This window comes from Nerophis ophidion, linkage group LG19 (genome assembly GCF_033978795.1).
Source record: "Nerophis ophidion isolate RoL-2023_Sa linkage group LG19, RoL_Noph_v1.0, whole genome shotgun sequence".
NCBI classification, from domain to species: Eukaryota; Metazoa; Chordata; class Actinopteri; order Syngnathiformes; family Syngnathidae; genus Nerophis; species Nerophis ophidion.
Window position 1 is genome coordinate 7,884,523 of NC_084629.1, and position 20,329 is coordinate 7,904,851.

A 20,329-nucleotide genomic window follows, 5' to 3' on the forward strand; every position below is an offset into this window, starting at 1 on the left:
AAGGCCGTTTTGGTAACGCTTTTAATGTGTGACTCAAAGGAGAGAGTAGGGTCAAAGATAATACCCAGATTTTTTACCGTGTCGCCTTGTTTAATTGTTTGGTTGTCAAATGTTAGAGTTGTATCGTTAAATAGAGGTCGGTGTCTAGCAGGACCGATAATCAGCATTTCCGTTTTTTTGGCGTTGAGTTACAAAAAGTTAGCGGACATCCATTGTTTGATTTCATTAAGACACGCCTCCAGCTGACTACATTTCAAATTATTTTTGGAAACTGTGGATGTTGTGTCGTCCGGAACAAAGAGGAAAATAACCATCCGGATTGTTATAGGCGCAAAGTTCAAAAGCCAGCATCTGTGATGGTATGGGGGTGTATTAGCGCCCAAGCCATGGGTAACTTACACATCTGTGAAGGCACCATTAATGCTGAAAGGTACATACAGGTTTTGTAGCAACATATGTTTCCATCCAAGCAACGTTATCATGGACGCCCCTGCTTATTACAACAGCGTGGCTTCATAGTAAAAGAGTACGGGTACTGGACTGGCCTGCCTGTAGTCCAGCCCATTGAAAATGTGTGGACCATTATGAAGCCTAACATATGACAACGGAGATCCCGGACTGTTAAACAACTTAAGCTGTACATCAAGCAAGAATGGGAAATAATTCCACCTGAAAAGCTTCAAAAATTGGTCTCCTCAGTTCCCAAATGTTTACTGAGTGTCGTTAAAAGGAAAGGCCATGTAACACAGTGGTAAAAATGCCCCTGTGCCAACTTTTTTGCAATGTGTTGCTGCCATTAAATTCTAAATTCATGATTATTTGGCATAACAAATTAAGTTTCTCAGTTCGAACATTAAATATCCTGTCTTTGCAGTCTTTTCAATTAAATACAAGTTGAAAAAGTTTTGCAAATCATCATATTCTGTTTTTATTTACGAATTACACAACGTGACAACTTCACTGGTTTTTGACCTTGAGCCAGAACCTCACCAATATTTAACACATCCAAAATACAACCCCCCTCTACAAAGATATGTATGCAACTTTGCTAAATGTATGACTCCTGCATTTCATGTAACTGCTGCTTAAAAGGTCACTAAAAAAAAACCAAAAGATAGTGCAGCTGGCAGAAGGCCGATGTGCTGCAGACCGGATTAGAAAGTACAGTAACATCAAACACAGGTTATGATTACTTGTGGCTTGCATCATGGTCACCTGCATAAACGGTGTGGTCTGCACAGGATGAAGCAGACAAATCCTCAGATGTTGGTCTTTGTGGTGTACGTTGATCACGGAGAAGCCCACAAGTTCGGGTAGAGCCAGTATGATGGAGACGAGCCATATGAGAGATATTTCCACCACTGACACTCCTCTGCTTTTGATCCGTTGCCAAGAAACAACTGCACGGTACCTAAAACATTGTGTTTATAGGTTAATCACAAATGGAGTACACCCCTCACAATTTAGCAACTGTTTTTTTCAAGGGACAATGCTATTGAAATGAAATTAGGTCATAACTTAAGAGCAGTATGTGTACGGCTTATATAGGACTATAGACTTACTGTCCGCTGAAAAATACTCCACTCACAGAGATGTCACGATACCATAATTTTAGTCGATACCAATGCCCATGAGTTTCCTCAATTCTCATTCAACACCATCAGAAAAATGGAAATAAACTGCACCCATGTACCTTTAAAAGGCAACTACTTCCTAATTCTAGTATTTAGGATCACTGGTCCCCATTCAGCAACAAGTTCCTAACTTTTCCTCCCATCTTTCTTCCAAAAGGATTTCCTAAGAGGAGCCCATTCAATTTCATGACGTGTTCTTAAATGGCCAAATTGTTCCCACCTGCTGTTCTTAAATTTCTGCATGCCAAATGGTTAGCGCGTGCCTGTCTGTCATATGTTGTATACAAACATGCCCTTATTTCTCCAATATGCATATGTAAACACCCTTAATTCCGTAATCTGCACAAGTAAACACCCTTAATTCCCCATACAAGGGCACAATTCAGGCAAAAAAGCCGAACATCAAACACACGAAGACAACACAAACAGATTACAGAAGAGAAATAGGCAGCATGGTGGGACAGGGATCTATCTGTGTTGGCCCTGTGATGAGGTGGCGACTTGTCCAGGGTGTACCCGGCCTTCCGCCCAAATGCAGCTGATATAGGCTCCAGCACCCCCTGCCACCCCAAAAGGGACAAGCGGTAGAAAAATGGATGGATGGATGGAAATACACAATGTCAAAATGTAAGTTTAAGAAAGGGGGGACAGCTGATGTAGCCTAAAAGGTTCAGATAAATATGTGTCAGTTCGGGCAAATAGGTTCTACATGGTCGTGAAATATGCACTCCCTCCCCAAGGCACGATCTGCGGCATCTTGCAGTTGCAGCAAAAGCATTGCCGTTGTGTGAGTTGAGTTGCAACAGGGTGTGGGAGGCCTGTTGGTCTTTTAGAGAGTCACCAATCACTAAAACAGCGCCCCGGTAATTGATGATTGTATGTGTGTGTGTGGGCTTCACGGTGGAAGAGGGGTTAGTGCGTCTGCCTCACAATACGAAGGTCCTGCAGTCCTGGGTTCAAATCCAGGCTCGGGATCTTTCTGTGTGGAGTTTGCATGTTCTCCCCGTGAATGCGTGGGTTCCCTCCGGGTACTCCGGCTTCCTCCCACTTCCAAAGACATGCACCTGTGGATAGGTTGATTGGCAACACTAAATTGGCCCTAGTGTGTGAATGTTGTCTGTCTATCTGTGTTGGCCCTGCGATGAGGTGGCGACTTGTCCAGGGTGTAAACCGCCTTCCGCCCGATTGTAGCTGAGATAGGCGCCAGCGCCCCCCGCGACCCCGAAAGGGAATAAGCAGTAGAAAATGGATGGATGGATGTGTGTGTGTGTGTGCTCGCGTGCACGCACACAGTATTTTAAAAAGTCAATCAATCAATCAATCAATGTTTATTTATATAGCCCCAAATCACAAATGTCTCAAAGGACTGCACAAATCATTACGACTACAACATCCTCGGAAGAACCCACAAAAGGGCAAGGAAAACTCACACCCAGTGGGCAGGGAGAATTCACATCCAGTGGGACGCCAGTGACAATGCTGACTATGAGAAACCTTGGAGAGGACCTCAGATGTGGGCAACCCCCACCCCTCTAGGGGACCGAAAGCAATGGATGTCGAGCGGGTCTAACATGATACTGTGAAAGTTCAATCCAAAAGTCTATATATAGCTCATTTTGCTATGTCTGTCTGTCTTATCTATCCATCTATTTATATATCTATATATCCATCTATAATATTAATGTAATATTACACAATAGATGTAATATAACTTGTCATACTTAAGAACTTTTATGAACCGCTGCCCGGATCATATCATGATCAGGTTTTGAGTCTTTTTTGTATTATGTTCTGTTAATGTTTGCCTTAGTTCCTAGTTGCACTTCCTTGTTTGTTCTGTCACCATTGTATCAATCAATCAATGTTTACTTATATAGCCCTAAATCACTAGTGTCTCAAGGGGCTGCACAAACCACAACACAAACCACTACGACATCCTCGGTAGGCCCACATAAGGGCAAGGAAAACTCACACCCAGTGGGACGTCGGTGACAATGATGACTATGAGAACCTTGGAGAGGAGGAAAGCAATGGGTGTCGAGCGGGTTTAACATGATACTGTGAAAGTTCAATCCATAATGGATCCAACACAGTAACGTATTATATATATATATAAATATATATATTTGTAACCTATTATATTCACCTGCCGCGGTTTCCAGACGCACACCTGTTTTTGTTAATCACTGCCAGGATTTAAGCCTGCCTTCCTCGTTCACTCGTCCTTGCTTCTTAGTTTGTGTTCCACAACAGTAACAACTCTGTTTCCGATCCTGTATTCCTGTTCGCAACCAGTTATCTTCCACGCTAAGTCTTTTGTTTTTCTCAAGCTCCCATGCTAGTTCTGTTTGTTTTGCCTTTTGTGCCTTGTGCAAGTTTTTCTGTTTCATAGCCTGTTTTATTTGTTGAATAAATCAGTATTTCCTACCTTCACGCTTTGTCCGAGCCCGACTGCATCAAGAGAGAACGAACCCGCATCACATTGCCACGCAATCGTCACAAGTACAAATAGCCCACCCTAAGAGTGATCTGGAGCACTCGTATATTTTCTTCTTACCTACGAACAAATCCCAGCTAAGAAAACATTGGTGAATACAAAAAATCTCCTTAAGATCTTCGTAAGTGTGCCTAAGAACAAAATATGTTCTTAAGAACGGTTGCTGAATGGGGCCCACTGTGTGTCAACATGTTTTGGTACAGAATCTAAATTCCAGTGTCAGCCACCAAAAGGTAACATTCAAAAAAGAACAGCAGCCTTCTGCAGCCTCCGGTGTATTTAAAATAAACAACGCTGTGATTATGAATACGCTCATAAATAACAGTCGTATTTTACATTCTAAAAAGAACAGCAGTTGCGTAAAGCCCTTGGGTATGTAAAAAAAAAAACATACTGTTCTTAGTGTTCTCTAAATATGGATGTCATGTAATTTATTGTTTAAAAAAAAAAGATTAAACATGTTTAAATACAAATATTTGCACTTTTATTCTGAATTACAGTAGTATCAACACCATGTGCAATATACCTTTTTCCTCTATTTTGCTGTTATTTCATTTTGATATTGTGCCACAGGCCCATGAAAATTAACACGGCATTCAGCAAACAAGCCCCAGGCCACTCTTTAAATTCCTGGTGAAATAAGTAAACCAGTGGTGTTCAAACTGTTGCCAAACAACAGAAACGTGTTTTTAATCTGCTCCCTCGGCATTTATAGAAGTGATAAAAGGTTGGGTTGCACGCCTCCGGATGTTTTCTGCACTCTGTGGTATTACTGTCTGGGCTTGTGGTGGCGGAGCTCAACTCACACTTTTGTGACCGCTTGTATTTGATTTGTACAAAAAAAATGCATGACACAAGATACCTTATTTGTTATTGATTGATTTATTTATTTATTTTCGGATTATCAATCAATGTTTACTTATATAGCCCTAAATCATTAGTGTCTCAAAGGGCTGCACAAACCACAACACAAACCCCTACGACATCGTCGGTAGGCCCACATAAGGACATAAGGCGCACTTATAATCCTTTTTTTCCCCTTCAAAACGCCTCATAACCTGGTGTGCCTAATATACGGAATAAGTCTGGTTTTGCATACCGACCTCGAAGCTATTTTATTTGGTACATGGTGAAATGATAAGCGTGACCAGTAGATGGCAGTCAAACATAAGAGATACGTGTAGACTGTCAGGAAGTCTTGGTGACGAACCCCAGGATGCAGAGATGGCAGGAAAACATGACTTTGATGATAAAAAGGCAGGAAAACACAGACCTCGAAGCTATTTTATTTGGTACATGGTGAAAATGATAAGTGTGACCAGTAGATGGCAGTCAAACATTAGAGATAAGTGTAGACTGTCAGGAAGTCTTGGTGACGAACCCCAAGATGCAGAGATGGCAGGAAAACATGACTTTGATGATAAAACGGCAGGAAAACACAAACCAGGAACCAGGAACCAGAATACCAGGAAAACAGGCAACAGGATTAAAGGGAAACTGGAGACAGCAAACAGGCTACAGCATACAGGAACCAGCTCACAATACTCCAGCACTGACTGGAGGGCGAGGCAGGCATAAACAGCTCCCGGCTGATGGACACCAGGTGTGACCAATCAGCTGCAGGTGAGGGGAAACAGAGCTCAGGGAAAGAAGCAAGAAACCGAACCAAAATAAGAGCGCTGACAAGAAATAAAATACAAACAAAGGAGGAAAAACTAAAACATAACTAACCTGTCAGTGACAATACTGACATGGACTGCAATACGACTCAAGTAAACACTACCAACATTGTAATTTTTCCATTTAAAATATAGAACATTACACACGGCGCTCAATAGTCCATCAAAATGTTTTAGTACGACTTTGGTAAGCTATGGAGCTGCACCGCTTGATGGATCGTCGGTGCATTAAACATATGACTATTATTATGGTGTGTGTATAAGGTAAGACTTTTATCGGGTGTTTTGTTTCGCAATACTATGCAAAAGCAACTTTTCTTGCCTTCTGGTACCTGCTGATCTGTATTTGGGATCTGCATAAGTCCTGAAAAATTATGCGCGAGTCCGCCTTTGTAGTCCGTGACGAAACCATAGTCGATAAGTGTATTATTTTTCTCTATCTTCTTGTTATGTGACATTCATCCTCCACTGTTGCCATTTCTAATATAAAGTTGTGTAAAGTTCTTACTTACATCTGTCAGTAAACTCACCAAGAAAGCGCTAAAACATACTTGCGTAGTGAGTTTACATTATTCACCCAAGGAACTTTAGTTATTAGAGCGCTCCGGTGGGACGGTTTTTCAAGGGACACATTTCCGGCGGATGAGGAGATGCTGCTTTGTTATTTATTTAAGTCAAGTCCATCTTTAGACACTTCTTCCACTCTCGTCCTTGCACGCTACACCGCTGCAACAAAGAGGACAAGGAGAAGACGCTGCGACTGTCGGAAAGCGGCTTTAAGACGATCTGTGAAACATTATCCATGCAACATTTCTACCAAAGAACCACCATTACATGTTATGTAAACCACAAAGAAGTGTTTTACATTTAGAAAAATATCATAATATGACCCCTCTAATGCGCCTTTTGTATGAAAAAAGGCCCAAATAGACCCGCTCGTCGGCAATGCGCCTTATAATTCACTGGCATCCAGTTGGAGGCGTTTGTGTCAGTGAGGGAAAGGAGGATACTGGACAAACTGCTGGCTATCAAGGACAATCCTGCCCACCCACTCCAGACAATTGAGGGACAGTTACCACAGTGTTCGATTCAAGAACCCCATCCAGCTGTATAATCACTCGCCATTCAGCAATAAAGGATTTCTGTCTATTACCTGACACCTTCTATGTTAGCTACTTTTCATTGTTTTTTCTCTCTATTTTTCTATTTTCTGCTGGATTTACTCTCTATTTAATGCTGCAGCTGTCACATATACTGTAATATTGTGCATGGAAATTGTTACATATTGTATATATGATATGACATAATATATCACTATATATAATATACTGTACATATATTATGTAAATATTACATATATATGTTAGATTTTGTATCGCTGTATTTAGTCTATTTACCATATTTTTCGAATTATAAGTCGCTCCGGAGTACACGTTGCACCGGCCGAAAATGCATAATAAAGAAGGAAAAAAACATATGAAGAGTTCATATGCAAAAGCAGATAAATCCATTTTGACCGATTCTGTATATTAACGATTTTCTGCCTGCTTCTGTTGCCGGTACATGTACAAGCGTACAATGTTTTATTTAATATCAACATAAGCAAGTCATGAAAGCCTAAACTTTTAAGAAATGCTGATGTGAAGTGAAGTGAAGTGAATTATATTTATATAGCGCTTTTCTCTAGTGACTCAAAGCGCTTTACATAGTGAAACCCAATATCTAAGTTACATTTAAACCAGTGTGGGTGGCACTGGGAGCAGGTGGGTAAAGTGTCTTGCCCAAGGACACAACGGCAGTGACTAGGATGGCGGAAGCGGGAATCGAACCTGCAACCCTCAAGTTGCTGGCACGGCCACTCTACCAACCGAGCTATGCCGCCCCAATGTAATGAATGGCTTTCAAGTAAGAGTGTTTGATGTGGTTTTACGTCAAAAGCAGATATGTCCAAATTATGATATGTTGCAAAAACAGATATCTCCAAAATCGTTTTCTTTGCGGTCGTTATTCCGCATAATATTCAAGATAAAGATAGAGAGAAAAACAGAACGGGAAATTTATTGAAAGCCACATTTCAACGTAACAACTGTTCACATTTCTTTACTTCATTATTTAACAGTTTGGATCCCTTGGTACGTATAAATCTAGCTGTCCCTGCGAACATAGTTTTTTCGTACTTGCTAACCGGACATGCTTTTTTGGAACTGTGACCTCACATATTTACCTTGTGCTTTTCAGCACAAAATGAAAAAACAAAAAAAAACAGTGTTGCAATGAAGACAATGTTTTATTAATAAAACAACCACAAATGCTCAACCTGGTTTGCCTATCAGAAACACTCCTGTGCAGATAACAGCTCACTCATCATCGCTATCGACATTAGCTCCATGCTCGACAACATCGTTTAACGCGGCGGTGTAAAACTCACGGACACGCGTGCTAGCGCCAACATCAAATAATAACTTCAACACGTCAGTTTTTTTCGCTGGCTTAACAGTTTTGTTCACAGGAGAAGCTTCCAAATTATTCATGCGTGGATAACAACACTGAGTGAGTCCGTGCGCGCTGCCATTTTGTTTGTCACGTGATCCCGTATCGCAGCGCTGGTTGGGCAAACGGATATATCGGCTTTTGTGATAAATGATCCATGGCGCTTATCGGCCGTTGCAATAAATCGCTGAACTAAATGACGTTAAAAGCGGCATTTGTCCGCATTTGGAAACAAATTGATTTTGGTATAACACAATAGAAGTGGCGGACTATATATTACCGAGGCTGGGCTAAACTTTATCAAAATGGCGTTTATCGGTTTTTGCGTATGAACTCTTCATATATACGTCGCACTGGAGTATAAGTCGCTTTTTTGGGGGGAAATTTATTTGATAAAATCCAACACCAAGAATAGACATTTGAAAGGCAATTTAAAATAAATAAAGAATAGTGAACAACAGGCTGAAAAAGTTTACGTTATATGAGGCATAAATAACCAACTAAGAAGGTACCTGCTATGTTAACCTAACATATTATGGTAAGAGTCATTCAATTAACTATAACATATAGAACATGCTATACGTTTTCCAAACAATCTGTCACTCCTAATCGATAAATCCCATGAAATCTTCTTCCTCGATGTCGCTTCTAAACAACTCTGCCAACTCCAAAGGTATGCGCCGCTTCCTTTTGTCGTTTTTTGCTGCATATTTCACTACGTCCGTCTTGTAATCTGCAGTACATGATTTCCTTTTTGGTGCCGATTTTGTTCAGCCCTTCTCAGTTTTTATAAAAGTTACCGCCAACGATGAAATGATCCATTTTAATCGTTATGGCAGTAGCATATAGCATATAGCAGTTAGCATTCCATGACCCACAATGCACTTCTGCCATGACCCTCCCCCGCCGAATTCTTATTGGTTGACGTGTGTGTGACGATTGCTGACATTTTCTTCGTCTCTTCCGCGAATGTAAATAAATAATATTATTTGATGTTTTACGGTAATGTGTAAATAATTTCACACATAAGTCACTCCGGAGTATATGTTGCACACCTGGCCAAACTATGAAAAAAACTGCGACTTATAGTCCGAAAAATACGTTATACCTGCATTGTCCTTTCCATTATTGTAACGAGCTACTGTGTGGAACAATTTCCCTTGTGCATCATTAAAGTTTGTCTAAGTCTAAGTCTAATCCGGTGCGCCATATGGTCCGGAAAATACAGTACACAGCTCGTTCACTTTTAATAAAGTATATACTTACAATCGCTGAAGTCCATCACAAACATTTCTACTATGTCTTATTTGCCAGCAAACCAGTGGCGTATGAGGTGTGTTGTACCATGTATTGATTTACCGTGAATTGATTAAATAAGTTGTAAAAACTTATTCGGGTGTTACCATTTAGTGGTCAATTGTACGGAATATGTACTGTACTGTGCAATCGACTAATATGAGTTTCAATCAATCAATCAATCGATGCATAGCTGATTTCCCCCACACCTACACTTACTGTGTGCTACACTACCTCACTTCTATATTAGCGAGGGCGAACCGGAAGCACCAAATCCTCATTCCTAACAAGCTTCCACGAATAAGTAAAGAAAAGGAAACGCGATAAATAAATTAAAAATTGTATATATAACCGTGGGACAGTTTTTCAAGGGACACATTTCCGGCGGATAAGGAGATGCTGCTTCGTTATTTATTTAAGTCAAGTCCATCTTTAGATACTTCTTCCACTCCCGTCCTTGCACGCTACACTGCTGCAACAAAGACAACAAGGAGAAGACGCTGGGACCGTCAGAAGGCGGCTTGAAGACGATCCGTGAAACATTATCTATGCAACATTTCGACCAAACATATACATATACATATATACATATATATATATATATATATATATATATATATATATACGTATATATACACATATACATACACACATATATATACACATATACATACATATATATATATATATATATATACATACACACACACATATACACACACACACACATTAAAAACTTCATTTTTCTTGACTATTTTATTGATTATGGGATAAGCAGTAGAAAATGGATGGATGGTCCTCTTTCGTCACCTATTGTTTGTCTTTGGTACAGTAATGTGTATATTTTAGGCCATTGGTTCTTTGTTTTGATTTCGCGAAAATATATATCTATTTTTATATTGTTATTTTTATCTTTGGTATGAACACTTTTATGTAACATAAGTAATTATTATTTCTGTGGTTCTTTGTTGTTTCTATTTTTGTATTCCATCCATCCATCCATTTACTACCGCTTATTCCCTTTTGGGGGCGCTGGCGCCTATCTCAGCTACAATCGGGCGGAAGGCGGGGTACACCCTGGACAAGTCACCACCTCATCGCAGGGCCAACACAGATAGACAGACAACATTCACACTGTATTATGACATTTTATTATCTGATCATGTTGTGCTGCATTTTAATCTTTTGTTTTGTGATTGTGTGATGTTTTTTGACCTGGATCCCAGGAAGAATAGTCTCCACTGCGTTGTAGACTAACGGGGATCCTTAATAAACTAACTAAACCTTCAGTATTAGTTTAATTATAGTTGTGTCCTCCTACATCTATTACTTTGTTACCATATTATTTTTCTCCTTATTCTTTAATTTAAAAAAGTGCTTTTAGACAAAAAAGGAGAGAACTGTACTTTCCCGTGTCATTCAACAAATGTCATAAATTACTGCAACCAAAAAGTGTTTTTATTTGCTATATATATATATACAATAATAATAATAATAATAATAATAATCCATTAATGCCAAAAGTTCTAAAATTCAAGGTAGAGTACCACAGGAATATGCACAGAGCAAGCACATGGAAACTGTGCAAGAAAAATAAGTAAAGAGAGCTAAAAAGAAGCGAAACATGCCACAAACCTTGAAAGTTCCTCTCAACACCAAACATTTGGAATGATCCCTCAACCAACAAAAGAGGGGAGACTGGCTCCAATAGCCCTCCAACACCAGGTGAGACAATCAAGGCAAACAAGCCACAGGTGAGGAGGGAAGCAGAAAGAGAGTAAACCTGTTGCAAACAGAATACAAACAAAAACAGGAAGCGGAACCAGAATAAGAGCGTAAAACAGGAAGTGAAGCCAAAAACGCAAGAAAAAGACCCAGAAACTAAACAAAAGAATAGCTGTAACACTTTCTTATTCGACACATACCAAGAATTGCCACGCTTCGCAGAGAAAAAAGATGTTGAACAGCATTCGGTACTAACGAAACTGAAAAAAGCTACAAACCCTGTTTCCATATGAGTTGGGAAATTGTGTTAGATGTAAATATAAACGGAATACAATGATTTATTTGCAAATCATTTTCAACCCAGATTCAGTTGAATATGCTACAAAGACAACATATTTGATGTTCAAACTCATAATTTTTTTTTTTTTTTGCAAATAATCATTAACTTTAGAATTTGATGCCAGCAACACGTGACAAAGAAGTTGGGAAAGGTGGCAATAAATACTGATAAAGTTGAGGAATGCTCATCAGACACTTATTTGGAACATCCCACAGGTGTGCAGGCTAATTGGGAACAGGTGGGTGCCATGATTGGGTATAAAAGCAGCTTCTATGAAATGCTAAGTAATTCACAAACAAGGATGGGGCGAGGGTCACCACTTTGTAGGCAAATTGTCAAACAGTTTTAGAACGAAATTTCCCAACGAGCTATTGCAAGGAACTTAGGGATGTTACCATCTACGGTTCGTAAAATCATCAAAAGGTTAAGAGGATCTGGAGAAATCACTGCACGTAAGCAATGATATTACGGACCTTTGATCCCTCAGGCGGTACTGCATCAAAAACCGACATCAGTGTGTAAAGGATATCACCACGTGGGCTCAGGAACACTTCAGAAAACCACTGTCAGTAACTACAGTTTGTCGCTACGTCTGTAAGTGCAAGTTAAAACTCTACAATGCAAAGCGAAAACTATTAATCAACGACACCCAGGAACGCCGCCGGCTTCGCTGGGCCCGAGCTCATCTAAGATGGTCTGATGCAAAGTGGAAAAGTGTTCTGTGGTCTGACGAGTCCACATTTCAAATTATATTTGGAAACTGTGGACGTGGTGTCCTCCGGAACAACGAGGAAAATAACCATCCGGATTGTTATAGGCGCAAAGTTCAAAAGCCAGCATCTGTGATGGTATGGGGGTGTATTAGTGCCCAAGGCATGGGTAACTTACATATCTGTGAAGGCACCATTAATGCTGAATGGTCCATACAGGTTTTAGAGCAACATATGTTATCTGCATAGGCAACGTTATCATGGACGCCCCTGCTTATTTCAGCAAAACAATGCCAAACCACATGTTACAACAGCGTGGCTTTGAAGTAAAAGAGTGCAGGTACTTTCTTGGCCCGCCTGCAGTCCAGACATGTCTCCCATCGAAAATGTGTGGTGCATTCTGAAGCGTAAAATACGACAACAGGACCCCAGACTGTTGAACAACTTAAGCTGTACATCAAGCAAGAATGGTAAAGAATTCCACTTTCAAAGCTTCAACAATTAGTTTCCTCAGTAACCAAACGTTTATTGAGTGTTGTTAAAAATAAAAGGTGATGCAACACAGTGGTGAACATGCCCTTTCCCAACTACTTCGGCACGTGTTGCAGCCATGAAATTCTAAGTTAATTATTATTTGCAAAAAAAAAAAACTTTATGAGTTTAACGTTAAAAATCTTGTCTTTGTAGTGCATTCAATTGAATATGTGTTGAAAAATGATTTGCAAATAATTGTATTCCATTTATATTTACATCTAACACAATTTCCCAACTCATATGGAAACGGCGTTTATATATTTATGTATATATTGCATGTTGGTATTGACTTGGTATCCAAGTACTTCGACATACATTACCGTAATTTCCGGACTACAAGGCGCACTTAAATTTTTTATTTTTTTCTCTCAAAATTCGACAGTACGCCTTAAAACCCGGCGCACCTAATGTAAGAAATAATTCTGATTTTGCTCAACGACCTAAAAGCTATTTTATTTGGTATATAGTAAAATGATAATTCTCACCAGTAGATGGCAGTCACACATACGAGATATGGGTAGGTTGCAATATGACTCAAGTAAACAACACCAACATTGTATATGTTCCATTGAAACTATAAAACATTACACCCGGCGCTCGAAAATCCATCAAAATGTTTTAGTACAACTTTGGTAAGCAATGAAGCCGCACAACTTGATGGATTGTACTGTGCTTCAACATACGAGTATTATTATGGTGTGTATATAAAGTAAGACATATCATCTGGTGTTTTGTTTCCCAATGTTATGCAAAAGAAACCTTTCTTACTTTCTGGTACCTGCTGATCTGAATTTGGGATCTGCATATGTCCTGAAAAATTGCGCACTTCCGCCTTTGTAGTCTGTGGTGACACTGTAGACATTAGGCTTCTTCTTTTTCTCTATCTTCTTTTTATAAAGTTGTGTAAAGTTCTTACTTTTATCTGTAAGTAAACTCGCCATGAAAGTGCTACAACATACCAGTGTAGTGAGTTTACATTATTTACTCAAGGAACTTTAGTTATTAGAGTGTTACGGTTGGACACAGGGTTTCTATTGCACTAGTAAGCTACGGATGATTATTGATTTAAGTAAATTTCGTTTTTGATTTAAGTAAAGACTGAATGTCATTAAAAGAGTTTGACACTTCTTCCACTCCCGTCCTTGCACGCTACACCACTACAACAAAGATGACGGAGAAAAGACTCTGCCGAAGGTGAGCCACGTAAATAAGACCGCCCACAAAACGGCGCATCCTGAAGCCTTTGCATAATAATTATACAACTAACCGTTTGTGGACAAGGAGAAACACAGCCATTGACGCACATTCAATCGCATTGTTAACTATCTATGAAAATATTCCACAGGTGCTACAGTCAACAACCCCCTTCCAGTCCGCAGACTACCAATGCTGGGCTACAATATCCAATAAGCGCGCCCTCGCTTATGTCACACTTCAATCAATCACTCAATCAATGTTTATTTATATAGCGCTAAAACACAAGTGTCTCAAAGGGCTGCACAAGCCACAACGACATCCTCGGTTCAGACCCCACATAAGGGCAAGGAAAAACTCACAACCCAGTGGGTTGTCAATGTGAATAACTATGACAAACCTCGGAGAGGACCGCCAATGTGGGTGACATTACATGTACATGCACTTGACACTTGCCTTTTACAGGTGCACACTCAAGCACTCTTCTCTCATGAAACATCCCAACTGCATACACCAAATATATGAAAGCTTAAAAAAAAAGTAACGTATTACTTACTTTCTATCTATTAAAGAATAAATGAAATAGTAATTATTTTTTTGAGAAAGTTATGAGTAACTCTAATAAATTACTTCTTTTAAGTAATTTTCCTAACACTAAAAATATGGTAACACTTTAGTATGGGGAACATATTCACCATTAATGAGTTGCTTATTAAAGTATCAAAGACTTAATTTAGAGTTATTTGGACACTACGGGAACATATAAGGGTTAGGGTTACTAATAAGCAATAATTCTGAGGTTATTGAGGGAAGACTATTAATTAATTGCTTACTGATTGTATAATAAGGCCATGCGGAATAACGTATTAATAAGTACTTAATAATGACTAAGAGCCAATATGTTATTATTTTGCATGTTAAAAAGCAACTAATTAATGGTGAATATAAGTTCTTCGTACTAAAGTGTTATCAAAGTAACGTATTAATTACTTTCTATCTATTAAACAATAATTCAAATAGATATTCACTTTTTTGAGAATGTTATGAGTCACTCTTATAAATTACTTTTTTAAAGTAATTTTCCTTACACTAGTTGTGATTCCTGTTTAGTGGATAGTAACTATACAATTTAAAAATATGGTAACACTTTAGTATGGGGAACATATTCACCATTAATTTGTTGCTTATTAAAGTAACAAATATTTAATTTAGAGTTATTTGTACACTAGGGGAACATACAAACCTTTTTTCCATATAAGATGGGAAATTGTGTTAGATGTAAATATAAACGCAACACAATGATTTGCAAATCCTTTTAAACCCATATTCAGTTGAATGCACTACAAAGACAAGACATTTGATGTTCAAACTCATAAACTTTATTTTTTATTTTTTTGCAAATAATAATTAACTTGGAATTTCATGGCTGCAACATGAGCCAAAGTAGTTGGGAAAGGGCATGTTCACCGCTATGTTACATCACCTTTTCTTTTAACAACACTCAATAAACGTTTAGGAACTGAGGAAACTAATTGTTGAAGCTTTGAAAGTGGAATTTTTTTCCATTCTTTTTTATGTCGAGCTTTAATCGTTTAAAAGTCCGGGGTTTCCACTGTCTATTTTACGCTTCATAATGCGCCACACATTTTCGAAGGGAGACAAGTCTGGACTGCAGGTGGGCCAGGAAAGTACCCGCACTCTTTTTTTACAAAGCCACGCTGTTGTAACACGTGCTGAATGTGACTTGGCATTGTCTTGCTGAAATAAGCAGGGGCGTCCATGAAAAAGACAGCGCTTGGATGGCAACATATGTTGTTCCAAAACCTGTATGTACCTTTCATCATTAATTGTGCCTTCACAGATGTGTAAGTGACCCATGCCTTGGGCACTAAAGCACCCCCACACCATCACAGAAGCTGGCTTTTGAACTTTGCCTCGATAACAGTCTGGATAGTCCGCTTCCCCTTTTGTCCGGATGACACAATGTCGAATATTTCCAAAAACAATTTGAAATGTGGACTCGTCAGACCACAGAACACTTTTCCACTTTGCATCAGTCCATCTTAGATGATCTCGGGCCCAGAGAACCCGGCGGCGTTTCTGGATGTTGTTGATAAATGGCGTTCGCTTTGCATAGTAGAGCTTTAACTTGCACTTACAGATGTAGTGACAAACTGTATTTAGTGACAGTGTTTTTCTGAAGTGTTACTGAGCCCATGTGGTGATATCCTTTAGAAATTGATGTCGATTTTTAAGGGAACGAAGGTCAAGGTCATTCAATGTTGATTTCCGGCCATGCCGCTTACGTGGAGTGATTTCTCCAGATTCTCTGAACCTTTTGATGGTGTTATGGACTGCAGATGTTGAAATCCCGAAATGTCTTGCAATTACACTTTGAGAAACGTTGTTCTTAAACTGTTTGACTATTTGCTCACGCAGTTGAAGACAAAGGGGTGTACCTCGCCCCATCCTTTCTTGTGAAAGACTGAGCATTTCATGGGAAGCTTTTTTCATACCCAATCATGGCACCCACCTGTTCCCAATTAGCCTGCACACCTGTGGGATGTTCCAAATAAGCGTTTGATGAGCATTCCTCAACTTTATCAGTATTTATTGCCACTTTTCCCAACTTTTTTGTCACGTTTTGCTGGCATCAAATTCTAAAGTTAATGGTTATTTGCAAAAAAAAAATGTTTATGAGTTTGAACATCAAATATGTTGTCTTTGTCTCCGTAATATCGCTAAAATTCGCTCCATTCTGTCCCCTAAAGACGCTGAGATCATTATCCATGCGTTTGTTACGTCTCGCCTTGATTACTGTAACCTATTATTTTCGGGTCTCCCCATGTCTAGCATTAAAAGATTACAGTTGCTACAAAATGCGGCTGCTAGACTTTTGACAAGAACAAGAAAGTTTGATCACATTACGCCTGTACTGTATATACTTTTATATACATATATACATACATATATACCTGTACTGGCTCACCTGCACTGGCTTCCTGTGCACTTAAGATGTGACTTTAAGGTTTTACTACTTACGTATAAAATACTACACGGTCTAGCTCCATCCTATCTTGCCGATTGTATTGTACCATATGTCCCGGCAAGAAATCTGCGTTCAAAGGACTCCGGCTTGTTAGTGATTCCCAAAGCCCAAAAAAAGTCTGCGGGCTATAGAGCGTTTTCCGTTCGGGCTCCAGTACTCTGGAATGCCCTCCCGGTAACAGTTCGAGATGCCACCTCAGTAGAAGCATTTAAGTCTCACCTTAAAACTCATTTGTATACTCTAGCCTTTAAATAGACTCCCTTTTTAGACCAGTTGATCTGCCGTTTCTTTTCTTTTTCTTCTATGTCCTACTTTCCCTTGTGGAGGGGGTCCGGTCCGATCCGGTCCGGTGGCCATGTACTGCTTGCCTGTGTATCGGCGCTGCTGATCCGCCTCCGCTTGGGATGGTTTCCTGCTGGCTCCGCTGTGAACGGGACTCTCGCTGCTGTGTTGGATCCGCTTTAGACTGGACTCTCGCGACTGTGTTGGATCCATTATGGATTGAACTTTCACAGTATCATGTTAGACCCGCTCGACATCCATTGCTTTCCTCCTCTCCAAGGTTCTCATAGTCATCATTGTCACCGACGTCCCACTGGGTGTGGGTTTTCCTTGCCCTTATGTGGGCCTACCGAGGATGTCGTAGTGGTTTGTGCAGCCCTTTGAGACACTAGTGATTTAGGGCTATATAAGTAAAAATGGATTGATTGATTGATTTGTAGCAAATCCAACTGAATATGGGTTGAAAATGATTTGCAATTCATTGTATTCCGTTCATATTTGCATCCAACACAATTTCTCAACTCATATGGAAACGGGGTTATAAGGGTTAAGGTTATGGTTATTATGAGGTAATTGAGGGAACACTCTTCGTTAATGGCTTACTGGTTGTATAATAAGCCCATGCAGAATAAGACATTAATAAGTAAATATACAATATAAACATATGTATTATAATGGTGGCAGAAATGTGCTTACCTGTCAACACTGAGAGCACAAAGACTGAACACTGAAATACCAACAGACGTTTTCTGGATGAAAGGCACCATCTTGCACAACGCCAAGCCAAAAGGCCAACCTCCTACCACGAGCTAAACATAAAGGGAGGGGAAAAAAAAAAAAAACATGACAATTAACATTTCAAGATAGGCTGGGATGGTAGAAAGTCGATAAGGCCCCGCATTATGTCGGCCTTGTAATTGCCTGTGCACGGGGCGACAACTCACCCTGTAGGCGCTGACCGGGATGTCTATCACCACGTGGACCAGATCTCCCAAAGCCAGACTTGCGATCAGGATGCTCGCCCCGCTCCTCGGGCGTGTCTTCTTGTGAATTACTCTCAGCAGCATCCAATTGCCCGCCGTCCCCAGCACGAAAACCACGAGGAAAACCGCGGCGGTGACATATTTGAAGGCCTCGCCGAGGCGGGTCGAGCGGGGACACATAGGAAGCGAGCTATTGTGGGGGGCCACCTGAACGGGGGACGCCATCCCGGGAGAGTTTCGAAACGCTGATGAGAACTTTTTTTCTCAGTCCAAAAAAAACAAAAAACCGGCCTTGAGATGCTTGCTGGCACCGCTGGATAGGAAAAGAAAGTAATTAGCAGAGCATCAGAACAACTATTACAGACAGGCTTATTAAAGCATTTCTAATTTCATTGTTGCATTTTACCTTTTTTTAACCACCGCTTGAATCAAAGTTGCCTGCCGCAGTAAAGGTTTGCAGTCTGGTTGTTGGAGGGCTTTATAGACCAAGTTGTCGCCGTTAGTCATCAATCTGTCAGCCCGTTGACTGTAATTACCTCCTTGTAGCGCCGCCCTCGTTAAATAGACGCCGCCGATGTGTCTGAAGCCTGTGTTGTTTACAGTGAGATCATTGTATTTAGGTTTTTTGCCTCTCTTTTTCAAATCAAAAAATACACGGCCGCAACATTTACAGCAGTGGTCCCCAACCACCCGATTGGTACCGGGCCGCAGAAGAATTTTTTATTAATTTTTATGAAAAAATAAAAAAATAAATATATATACATTTTTATTTTTATTTATTTATTTTTATTAAATCAACATAAAAAACACAATATACACTTACAATTAGTGCATCAAGCACAAAAACCTTCGTTTTTCATGACAAAAACGTCCCTTTTTCATGACAAAGAAAAAAAAAATAAAAATAAAATAAAAAACCCCCCCGCCCGGGCCGCGGGAAAAATGATTAAGCGTTGACCGGTCCACGGATACAAAAAGGTTGGGGACCACTGATTTACAGCACCCGGAAAAAAAAGTATGGGTACTCAAAAATCAGTTTTTATCTATTCCTGTACAAAATCAATCCATCGTTCCATTTTCTACCGCTTGTCCCTTTCGGGGTCGCGGGGGAGGCATACTTGCCAACCTTGAGAACTCCGATTTCGGGAGGTGGGGGGTGGGGGTGTGGTTGGGGGCAGGGCGTGGTTAAGAGGGGAGGAGTATATTTACAGCTAGATAAGAAATACTTGACTTTCAGTGAATTCTAGCAATATATATATATATATATATATATATATATATATATATATATATATGTGAGAAAAATCACAAGACTACTTCATCTCTACAGAACTGTTTCATGAGGGGTTCCCTCAATCATCAGGAGATTTTAAAATATTTTCTCAATCATCAGGAGATTTTTAAATCACCTGATGATTGAGGGAACCCCTCATGAAACAGTTCTGTAGAGATTAAGTAGTCTTGTGATTTTTCCCCACACCTACATATTGCGTTCTACCACGGTATCGAGCACTATTCTCTGGATAATCCAATCAAGATATATATATATATATATATATATATATATATATATATATATATATATATATATATATATATATATATATATATATATATATATATATATATATATATATATATATATATATATATATATATATATATATATATATATATATATATATATATATATAAAAGAAATACTTGAATTTCAGTGTTCATTTAGCTCGGTTGGTAGAGCGGCCGTGCCAGCAACTTGAGGGTTGCAGGTTCGATTCCCGCTTCCGCCATCCTAGTCACTGCCGTTGTGTCCTTGGGCAAGACACTTTACCCACCTGCTCCCAGTGCCACCCACACTGGTTTGAATGTAACTTAGATATTGGGTTTCACTATGTAAAGCGCTTTGAGTCACTAGA

The 20,329-nt window shown here is 39.6% G+C and overlaps 1 protein-coding gene across 1 annotated transcript in view; it reads right to left on the reverse strand.

Annotated features, from left to right (window-relative positions):
• Window positions 1-18,638, reverse strand: part of LOC133537826 (endothelin receptor type B-like) — a 44,834-nt gene extending 26,196 nt beyond the window's left edge. Inside the window, exons 1-3 of the mRNA XM_061878900.1 lie at window positions 18,375-18,638; window positions 18,127-18,239; window positions 1,216-1,411 (exon numbers count right to left, since the gene is read on the reverse strand). Of these exons, the coding sequence (XP_061734884.1) occupies window positions 1,216-1,411; window positions 18,127-18,239; window positions 18,375-18,638 (573 nt within the window). The remainder of the gene's footprint in view (window positions 1-1,215; window positions 1,412-18,126; window positions 18,240-18,374) is intronic.
• Between the last annotated feature and the right edge of the window lie 1,691 nt (window positions 18,639-20,329).